At 34.3% G+C, this 11,929-nt stretch overlaps 1 protein-coding gene across 2 annotated transcripts; it reads left to right on the top strand.

Moving 5' to 3' along the window:
- Window positions 1–9,599: 9,599 nt before the first annotated feature.
- Window positions 9,600–10,528, top strand: LOC110905408 (agamous-like MADS-box protein AGL62). Of its 2 annotated transcripts, none has more exons than XM_035982674.1 (2): window positions 9,600–10,275; window positions 10,374–10,528. In XM_035982674.1, exon 1 carries the CDS (start codon window positions 9,632–9,634, stop codon window positions 10,268–10,270), a length of 639 nt encoding a protein of 212 aa, XP_035838567.1. In that variant the 5' UTR covers window positions 9,600–9,631; the 3' UTR covers window positions 10,271–10,275; window positions 10,374–10,528. The 2 variants fall into 2 exon arrangements, with proteins under 2 accessions (XP_035838567.1, XP_022006872.1); XM_022151180.2 differs by having other exon boundaries at window positions 10,362–10,528.
- Window positions 10,529–11,929: the final 1,401 nt, after the last annotated feature.

Below are 11,929 nucleotides of genomic sequence, written 5' to 3'. Positions count from 1 at the left end.
ACCAATGGTTTATAAGGCCATTGATATGTGTGAAGTGCAATAGGAAGACTCAAACCTAGCAGATTTTTGCGTCAGGTACCAAGTCACCCAGAGGTCCGTTCTTATGGGCCTGGGGCTGGGCTCGCTACACCCAGATAGATCTACCGCTACTGTCCCTTGGCCCTACTCTGAGGATTAATGGCCTTCAGTTCACGCCTACCCACTCACATGATCTAAGAAGTAACCCTCCTTACGCTAATCATACCGTGTGTAAAGTACTCGTAAACATAGTAACATGTATTTCACCCCCGCAGTTTAGAAAACTGAAAACAGTTAAGAGAAAAGGGGGACATGAACTCACCGAAGTGCGTCTCTAAAAAGTAACCTCCTGGTCAACCTACTGTGCGACGACCTACACGTACTAACTTCTATTAGACGGACGGCCGTGCCTTAGCTTAAGGTTTAATGTCTTTGGGAAATAGTTAGGCAACTATTTCGTAATTACAATTCGCAATTATTTGGTAAATATTTTCCTTCCCAAGGATGGGGGTTTTAATACATGTGCGTTCGTATAACCTCGAAATATATTATTAAGTCTCACTTAATGTAATATATTTTATTTCATTTGTCCAAAATACTTTATTTCCAAAATATAAATATTTTTCCCAAAAATACTATATTTTATTCCATATAATTTTCCAAAATAATATCCTTGTCAAAATACACACTTATGAGTATTTGCTGAAAATACGTAAGTTACGTTGTAAGGTTAGGGTGGAATTAATAATACCGGTGTAACTTAAATATTTATTGTGAAGGCGTTCGTATTGTTTTGGAGCCGTGAATACTCAGTGTATATGAGTTATATTATTTTTACTCTAAAAATAATATTTGTATAGTTCACAGAATGATCATAAAAATTTACACAAGTGTTGTTATGGAAAATATATATTCTAAATATATATTTCAGTAAGTTTTATTTTGTGGAAATCCCACCTCCGATACTTAGAGATTTTGTAATAAAATCATGGCGAAATTTATTTGGGAAAACAAGTTAAAAATATATTCATAATTCTTGTGATAAAAATATTTCCAAGTGTTAGATTTTTGGAAAAATTTCGCTAGAGTTTCCTCTGTAACTAACTGAGTTTCCTCTGTAACTAACTGGAGGTGGCCACGCTTTTAAGCGTATCATTTTCTTTTAAAGATTCAAATCAACAATGTTCCCAACATTAACACATAATATTTCAACATCAAACTAGTCAAAATAGATATAAATCTCAAAACACATGAACTTGTGGTTTATGTAAAAGTGCGTAGTACTTTTCATTATTTTTAGTAGATCTTTCTATAAATAAAATCGGTTTCTTGAGAATCTTGTTTTTAAAGAAGATACATCTTTACAACTTCTTGTCAAAATTACAAAAATAATTCTTTGTTAAAACTTTTTGTTACACAAGTGTCTACACACTTGCGTGTTCACAAAAACACCTTTAGTTTATGAAAGATCCGGCTTCTAATCATGATTTCATTTAACACTTGGTTCTTCGAAAATACCACTTGTAGATCTTTAGATCTACTAGTTTAGAACTCCGGTTTGTAAGAAAAATCACTTTTACACAAGTTCATGGTTATAAGTAGTAGTGTTCTTCATCTAACCACTTTCACTCTCTAACATACACTAGTCCATGTTCCATGAACATGACTTAGCCGGGTTAGATGACCATCCGAACTACTACTAGCATAAAACAACACAAAATAATCATAACAAAACAAGCTTCAAAAGCTTTACACTAATATTCATTCTTTAACCAACATGTTCATCATTTTTAGTAGACCCTAAACTTTGATCTTTGGTGTTCATGATTTTTATCCGACAAATCTCTTATTAACCACTTTAAACAAGATCAATAGGGTGTTTAGAGTCACTTACTACTAGCTCGTGGCTAGGGAAGAAACTAGACGAAAAACGGGTGGTTAATAGCGTTGTGGTGAGGTCCTTGTGATTCCGTAAGCACCGGATCTCCTCATATGAGCTCTAACACACTTAATAGTATGTAAAATGGAAAGATCAAAAATTGAAAGTGGATGGAATGTTGCTAGTGGGATTCGGCCGTAGGTATCAAAGGGAAAGAAAGAAATGAATTTTTATTTTTTTTGTTAAGTGTGGGCGTGTGCTTGGTCTTATCCCATGTGCCTATTTATAATCTCTAACCAACATTAACCAAAAGATAATATGTAGTGAAGATATTTATCATAAGAATAAAATAATCAAAGTTTTGTAAGAATGGTGGTTCCCTAGGAGGGAACCGATCGGTTCTAGAGGGTTGTTTGTGGTTAGAATTTAACTAACTAGTTAAACACTAGTTAGTTAGTTAGTTAGAAATTATGATTAGTTATTTGTGTGTTATGTGTTATAACGGGTGTTAGGGTATTCGTGGACCCTAACTAGCTCAGAAAAAGGAAAGTAGTGTCATTGACAATACTTTTAGGTTCCAGGTAAAGTCCGGTCGTTCGGTTGGATATTAATCCGTTAAAGTGCTAAATAAGTATTTAAAGTGTCGTTAATATTATTTTTAATATTATTTTTAGTGACACAATAAATTTCCGACACTTTGGAAAGTGTCTAGTATTATTTTCCCATGTTTTTGCACTTTACTAGTTAATTTAAATGCTGAATTTTTATTTAAAGTGCAGAATTTTGTACTTAAAGTACGTTTTAGGCACATCCGGTCACTATAACTATCATCTAGTGACGCAGTTTAACAATCCTCACCTCGCTACACTCACTACTAGTGTAGTAATCTATTCCCGGCTCATACTGGCCTTAGAGGCAGTGTCTGCCTGATGCTGGCTATATCAGCATGTTTAATGGGTTATCCGTACATTGTGCTACTTTGCTTTTGTGCATCAAGTTTGTCACTAAAGTTCTGTATGTAAATAATGGAGTGAGAGTTAATAGAGTATGATGCAAGCATGTGTATGTATCAGTATTCAAGTAGCACTATATCCACAATTGTAAGCAACCACAGTAATTAAGCAGTAATTAAATATTGATTAAGTCGTACGGATACCTGATTTCGTGAGGGTTGTCACAAACACAGTCCCTATGTAACACACATTTCCAACGCAATTAAAATAGCAATCCCAAGAGTCTAGCGGGAGCTGTAAACGTTCATTGCCTTCCCAAAGTCTAACGGGAGGTTTGATCTTAACCATACCCAAGAGAATTGCAGGCGGGGCGTTACAACCTATAGCATATGCATATTACCATAATCGTTAAGACATGTCACATACAAGGATTAAACGTCACATAGCATATAAGTCTCGAGTTTTACAAGTATCATGTTTCCATGTTTACTACGGATATAGTAAGTTTCCAAATAAGTTTCAAGTGTCAAGTGTCATGTTTATAGAATACATGTTGCATCCCAAAAGTGTTTAAAACAAAATGGGATCGAGTACTCACAGTGGGTGCTAAGTATCAACACCAACTAATTGGATTGAATGGAGCGCTGGAGTTAGCTTGATTATAGTATAACTTGTTATAGAATACATATTTCTTATTTTGTCGCTTATTTGACTGAGTTGTCATTTGATTACCCGGTCACTGAGCATGTTTACTCCATGCTAATCCTATATTGACAAACACGTTACACAGGCCATAACATTACCTTGACCTTGAATGGTTTTACCAGCTAGACTAATTAGTCACCGTTACTTCATATCCCGTCATCCTGGTGTACCATATCACCATCTCCGGCCCTTTGTGTGTTTACTATTTCCCAAACCACTTCATATTACATATATTTGTTAAAACGTTGATTTTGACTAAAATTGAATTTTTAGTTTAACGTTTTCTCTTTGTCTTACGTCATTTACTTATGTCAGGGAATTTTACTTCCGAGGATTTATTCGTTTCCATTATTATTTAGGGCGGGGTTATAACTAGTTTCCTTACTTAACCCAAATAACCCGTAGGTTCTTTCACTTAGCCTCGTAGGCTATTTCTTTAGATTTTCACCTTTTTAAGGTAAGACCTCTATAGTTCGTTTCTTTTTATTTGTGACCCAAGGATCTTTTTGGTCCTGTAGATCTTAACATTTGCTTGTAATCCCAAGGCTTGATTTGCCCTTTCAATTTGATGAATTTTTGAAGTTTAGCGTTTTAGCAAGAGAGCCTTTTTTGGCTCTGGTTGAATTCGCAGGAACCACACACGTATATGTGTGTTTTATGTTTTAATATTTGATATAATTAAAACTCTAATTCATTTGTCCATGTTTAGCCCCTCAACTTTATTCAAGTTTTTATAAAGGGTATTTTAGCCATGTTTGTTCTATGCTTTCAAGTCTTTTAACCAACTAGGTTATTTATTCATATTTATTTTATCTTGACCATAACCGACTTTTAATTTATAATATAAAATTTATATTTTTGGGGTGTTACAAGGATTATGTGAAGTCTAGGGGAGATTATGCTTTTTAACCTCCATCATCTAGATATACAATGGTCCTTATGCTTAATATCTATGCAACAGACATAAATAACATATTCAAGAAAATGTGTGGTGTGGGGGTCCACATGTAACCGCCCCATGATGGTGGGGGGGGGGTATTGGTTAGTTTTCAAGTATTAGTTAGTTAGTTTAGTTACATTTCAAGGGTTAAGTTAGGTGTTAAGTGTGTTTAGGTATTTTAGGATGTAACATGATGTTTAGTGATATTTACTAGCTTCATGATGTTAAAACAATGTTTCTAGTTTAATTTTAGTGTTTCGGGTAGTATCTGGTTGTTTGTTTGATTACCGGTTCGTGAAGGTGCTAAATTGCGCTGTTTAGTGTGCTATGTGATGTCTTTTATGCCAGTTTTCATTCCCAACACCTAATAAGTTATTCTGGACAATTAAACCTCATTTTTGCATTATATTTTGATGTTAAAAAGCTGATTTTCCTGTTGTTTTCTGCAGAATTCTGCAGTTTTAGTGTGTTTCGGGCACTTTTTGGTGTTTAAATCGTCACTCGGAAGGCAGTTTTATAACCCTTACTTTCCTACATCGTATTCTAGTGTAAACTTTGATTCCAGGACTCATTCTGTGTCCTAACTTGTTATCTGTCTGTGTACTGAACTCCCGTCAATACTTCAAGTTTGTCTGATAATTGTGCTAGCTTTGTCTTGTGCACTAATTGAATTATTTTGGGTTGCATTTAACTATCATAAGTAACATGCAACATATAATGTATTTGTAAGTCTTTGAAAGTAAATCATGCAATCAGTGGTATCATAATTTCATGATACACCATCCTTATGTTACAAGTTACTGTTCATATTGTACGGACCTTACATGAAAAAGTGCCAGTTGTCACACAAAATCTCTTGTATAAAACAAGTGTTTTGAATAAACAAAAGGTCTTGTCTAATCAAAAAGTGTTGTCTTATAAAACGATTACTTTTATTGTATAAAACAAGTATGGATTGTTGGCGAATAAATTCAAGCCTTGTCGACTGTCGGGTAAACCTCTATAACCACAAAGGTTTATCAAAAATGTCAATTAGTTTCTGTCATTCCCTATGGTGTTTCTGTGATTCCCTAAGGTCACTTCCTAACGAACCTAGGAAGCGGGAATGCACATGACCATTAAAAGCTGACATAAAAAAAAACCTAGTAGTCACCTTTGGTCGTAGTGTATCAATTTTTGCAATCACAATCCACTGTTATTTATCAACTCCACCATCAATGACGTATATTACTCTCACGATGTACATTAAATTTGTGGCCATATAGAGTTTTCACATGTTTCATTGTGTTTCCATCAGAATAACTTGTCACCTCTCTAACGGAATAGCACACCGTCATATAACTTTTCAAGTACCTACCTACATAGCATACACATTAAATTGCAACGCGTTAGGTAAGAATTTATCAAAAGATTTGCCTCTCGTTTATTTCCGTACATATGAATTTTAATTTAACATCTATTTGACTTTTTCTCTGTCCACCTACGTTTGTCAGAACAGTAATAGTACAACTTCCACCGCCTGCCGGGTATGTCACCACCACCTCCACTGTCGGCTGGTCGCCGGCCCACCGGCGGTAAGGTCTCTAATATCTCTCATATCCTCTCATTCTTCTCTCTCTCTGTCCATTCATCTCACCTTAAACCACAATGGTCGTACCACCAACAAAACCCCATTGTTGGTCTTGTACGTCTGTTGTCTACAAAACTACAACGTGTACTATATGTAAATACACGTGACGTCAATAATCCAAGAATCTACATAAATGTTTTAGCTCAATTTCATCAATCAAACCATATTTATAAACTCTTTGGATCTAACACATTCTATAAGAGAATTTGACTCAGTGAATCAGAAAGAGTTCTTATGTGATTCTGTGGGTATGTGTATATAGAGACTCCTAGTGATTGAATCTTACCATAGCTAACATATAAACTAAGGTTTACATAATTAATATCAACATGTTACATAAGTAACACCCATACATACGTACATATTCTAGACATCATACGGCATCTATAAGTAATACCTATGACCTGTCTACCTGCCGGCTATAGACATAAAAATGTATATACAAACTACCCCTTGGATTGAGCTGGTACTCTTAGTCTTTGGTCTTCACTTCTAGCAGATCTCCGAGTTGCTTGCAGCGAATATTTTTAAAGCAAAACATACACGAACGAATAACACTTAACTTTAATGCATTAATTCTTAATCCATGTCTCAGAGGGTCGAGGGTCTCATAGAATATGGACATCCTCTATGATCTCTTGATGTCATTCTCCAATAAATTTACCAACCACATTGGATCGAAAATCCTAGTCTGTTTTCCTCTTCAAACACAATCACAACCTCACCCATTCTGAATCATAATACCACTGCATTAGTGATTCACAAAACTCTTGTTAAATCTTCTTAATCGATAACTTCTTAATCTCATTTGGACGTTAGAACCACCAGCAGCTTCTTGGTTATTGGGTGAACCTTCAACTTTGAGATAAATCTCTTTCATTTAAAGCTCCGAGTATATACCATTACGTATTTCCCTATGTTAATATTCTTCATGGACAATGCATGGACAATGCACGCACATCCCATTGAGGTAGACTTTTGAAATCGTGAGACCATTTTCAAATAGTGGATTATGTCAACTCTCTTCATTGCATAACACTTATACCGCTACATGATAAAATATAATTCTAATGGTTATCAAGTGCAATTTCATGCATTTACCCGGACCTTGCTAGACTTTATGGACCCAATTAATAAATAGGGATTGGGTTGTACAGATTGACCTAACCTGCAAAATTGTCGATTGTCACATTATTACGGCGGTCAAGAAGAAAGAACGCATAACTGAGCTTAGAAAAAGTATTTTGTCCCAACTATTTTATTTGTGTTGCACCAGATAACGTGTTATACAACATAAAGATAGCATAACCGATCTTAGATACGCAAATACAAACTTAGCTAACATATCAATGTATAATGTATTATATCATCACGTCATAAAACAACATAAACAATAATAGAAAATGTATATAAAAGAAACAGGTTAAAGGTTGTAGTAAATATGTAACATACTTACATTTACAGTTTAAAACCTTTATATTGGAAATTGATATTTCCATAGTCATTGAGTTCAATTACAGTTGAACTTAGAATAGAAAAATATTTGAATATGTTACAAGAGAATCAACTTAGAAGATAACTCAAGGTCGAAAACAAGTCTATAAGCTTAGTGTAGTCGCTATATGATATGACTACCATAGGGGTATGTGAAGATCAATGCTAGATGCGTAGACTATCTTGGCAACAAAATTAGTGAGGAATAATCTAAAACATGTTTATATCATGGCCTCACAACTAATGGTAGTACATACCATAATAGTGTTGTGGATGAGTGACACATGGGAAATTCTTGATCCGTGAAGCATAAACAATCACTCCTTTTAGAGTTTTTCAAGAAAGATTTTTTTTTTTCCAAAGATTAACTATTGTGGACTTTTGACCAAAAGATTTTTTTATATTGTACTGCTGTCTCTTTTGGTATTTCTTGTATTTTGTCCTATATCTCTTTTGGAATCATCCGAATTAGATCAATAATGAAAACATTATATATATAATATGCAATTAGTGACAATCATAATTTATTCCATTGAGTTGATTTTGAATATCATTTTTCTGCAATAACTACTTTGTTGTAGTTTGCTTAAGGTTGTTTAGTTGTGATATGAGAGACCTTTGGGACCTACAACGATTCCGGGAAATATGATTCGTATAGTTGTGTTTAGTAATACACATAAGATTCGTATTGTTGGGCAACTTTCAAATAATGTGCTACAATACTCCTGACCATGGTGAATCCAAAAGAAAATACATCATCAAGAACGCCTAAGGAAGCATTCTTTGGTAGGTATTGATTTATTTTTTATAGGTTCTGTTATTAGTTCTTTGTTGAATAAAAGGCCATAGTGATTTACATGGTCTCCATGCTGTAAACCTTCCAAATTATACACATATACATAAATTTATGATAGCTAATTAACTTTTTGTAACATTAAATTCATCTTAACTCATATCATATTATGACATTGCATGGTTTGGAGTCAAGATTAGGCTCCCGAGGTCATGTTAGGTTGGAAAGTTCATCTTAACTCATTTAATAATCATAATCGTGATTTTATGTGAGCAATTCTGAGTTGAAGTAGTTTATTTGTCTAATTTGTTAAAATAATAAAGAGTCTAGCTCTTTTAAATGCGTTAACCAAATACTAAAAGTTGACAATCATGAATTTACCTATAATGCATCTACCAGAGATAAAAAAAAAATAAAAAATAAATAGGTACAAGCTGTATGTTCAATATATCAAACCATTTTTATGCACATTCAAACGTATATATCTGTGTACTCGGTTATAGCTCTTTTCACATTATTATTGACCGTATAAACTGTAACTAAATATGTGTATATTACTTAATGTTGCGGAAGTTCCAATTGTAATTATATTATTGTTGGATATTACGTTGGAAAAAACAACAATTATCAAACATTTCGAACCACAAATGGAGATCAAATCTCTCATTTTACTCATGTTCCTTCTTCAAGCAATTATCAATGGTGTTAAACCCATCCCAAATAACCAAGCTTTCAAATGCAGTAAAAACGGTAATCTTGATTCTGATAATTTGCTAAAAGAACGAGATGACACATTCAATGCACTCAAAAACCGTGGTACACCAAATTCAGCTTATATGTGTATATTACTTAATGTTGCGGAAGTTCCAATTGTAATTATATTATTGTTGGATATTACGTTGGGAAAAAACAATTTTTATTTACTGACTATTCTAGCCGTTGTTAAGAGAACATATTATAACCTAGCTAATATTTACAAACATGTTCATGAACCATATCTGTGTTCAAAAGGAAAATCATTATCTATATTACATTAAATTTACATTTGAAATATTAAAGAAACCCAAATGGGAATACATTTACTCGTATCATTACTGTGTCCAGCTCATGGTCCAATTTCTATGGCAAGATGATGCCTTTAAATATCCTAGAACTTTGTAGATTTTCATCATAAAAACCAAATAAAATTCTGATATTACTTTCGTTGCTTAATCCTACAATGAGACCGAAAAAGGGCAATGGTCGTCGAAAGATCAAAATGGAAAAATTGGAGAATGAAAGCAACTTATATGTTGCATTCGCGAAACGCCGACCTACCTTGTTTCAGAAAGCGAGTGAGCTTTCCATTTTGTGTGGAGCAGAAATCGCAATCATCGTTTTCTCTCCAACAGGAAAGCTATACTCCTTTGGTCATCCGTCTGTAGAGATGATTGGTGATCGTTTCCTCACTCAAACTTCACAACCAAGTTCTAGCCACTCCCAACTTGTTGAAGCATATCGAAATACAAATATTTATGAACTCAGTAGGCAACTCACGTATGTGCTTACTCAACTGGAGGTTGAGAAGAACAAAAGTGAGGAACTTACAAATATTAGCAAACAAGGCATAGGTAATCATCCGTGGGAGGCTCCAATAGAGAACCTAGGATTACAAGAGCTGGAGCAGTTGAAGCTGGCTATGGAGTGGCTGAAAAACGAAATTGAGGAACAGAAGAAGAGGATTGTGGCAGCTAACCAACTGCCTATAGTTCCCGTTTCTGGTGCTAATGGTACTGAAGGAGGCTACACTCAATTATTGAATTCAGTTATAACAATGACTCATGGATTCAATATGGGAAATGGACATGTTAATCGTTGAGACAGGTTAGTTGCCTTAAATTTGAACGTCCATTAAACTAAACAAATTTCACTAAATAATATTTGTAAACCCCAAATGTTCATCTCTTCAGGTTCTGTTTCAGGACAACTATGTGGACTCCTCTGGCTGCTGTGATGCGACAGATTAAATCTTCCTTATGTTATAAAAGTTATTTTATTTTATTTTTTATTCAAAATCTGTAGAACAAGCAGTATCTTGGATATGTTTTTGTGTTTTAGCTACCAATGTGTAGTTTCTTTCGAGTTTTAATAGTCTAAACCTATTATTTGTGATTTAAACAGTATTAAACCTCGCAGCTTCAGTAACTTACAATTTTTTTCAGGTGTTTGTTATATACTCTATCAATAGTATGTCAATATCTGAACATGATCTATAAATCTAAGCTATGGATTGTTAATGAAAATAACCCTGCTGAAAAAGAAAGTCAAGAGAAAAACCAAAAGCAATATACATAGATAAACGACCTAGATCAAACATCACCACTCCAAACACAGTACTTCCCTCCGCTTCATCGCAGAATCATCCAAATCGATCTTTTCCCGGAGCTATTTCATTTGTATGATTCCTTCCGGGGGACGATGGTCCCTTGCTAACCCCATTAAGTAAATACTTTGTTGGTATGTAATATGAATGTGTAGTGATAAAATATAAATTCAAAAGAAATATAAAAGCTTCTATTGTCTCCGAATGGGTTAAAGATAGGACTTAGTGGAGGCGTAGAATTAGGGTTAAAGACTTATAGGGGATATTTTAGTAGCGTCTTAGGTATATTTAGGGACGTAGATTTTTCTTATCCTTTTAGTGACTTTGCAGGTAATTGCCTTCTTTTGTTTATACGCATATGATGTTGTATGTTATTATACATATTTTACATTATATTTTGTCACTCTCTGATCCCTTTCTTGGTATTGGTGACTTTTATTTTTATATTATTTGAGTTGGTGTGTTGGTATGTTGTTTGTTTTGGAGTCGGGGGTCGCTCTAGAAGCAGCCTCTCTATCCATAGGGATACAGGCAAGGTCTGTCTATATCCCACTCTCCCCAGACACTGTAAGTAGCTTTGCTACTTGTGTGATTTACCGGGTATGGTTGTTGTTGTCGTTGTCTTCGAATGGGTGTTTTCATTAACAAATGGGAGGGCTATATATAGCCATACACATCAGAAGAAAAATAATAAAAATACTAATATTCTATGGTAAAAACTAGTGATGTGCTTAAAATACAACATATGAATTATATCAAATATGGCGTAAAACCAACCCGTTTTCAGTACTAATATTGGAAAAAAAAAAACTCGTTTCTTTGTTCCTTTTTACTTAACATGGTCAAAAGAGCTTAAATGCACAAAAGGAGCAAAATAACAGCAAAAATCAACATAAATACAATAAAGAAGGATTGACGCTATGTCACACCCTCAAATTCCACATGCGGAGTACTACCGCGAGGCGTGACCAGGATCCAGCAACCAATTATATTGAACAGTTAAAATAATAGTAATATGGTTCACCAAACAAATACGATTAATGTGTCACACCCTAACCAATGGCGGAAACATCGGGGCGCGCCACAAAGCGAGTCAGATTGCTCAAGAGTTTCCATAACATTAATAGTTTCAATATAGATTAACTAAATTCATAA

The sequence above is a fragment of the Helianthus annuus genome, chromosome 14 (genome assembly GCF_002127325.2).
Source record: "Helianthus annuus cultivar XRQ/B chromosome 14, HanXRQr2.0-SUNRISE, whole genome shotgun sequence".
Taxonomy (NCBI): domain Eukaryota; kingdom Viridiplantae; phylum Streptophyta; class Magnoliopsida; order Asterales; family Asteraceae; genus Helianthus; species Helianthus annuus.
Note: the sequence above shows the minus strand (reverse complement) of the source record. Positions and strands in the feature narration are given on the sequence as shown.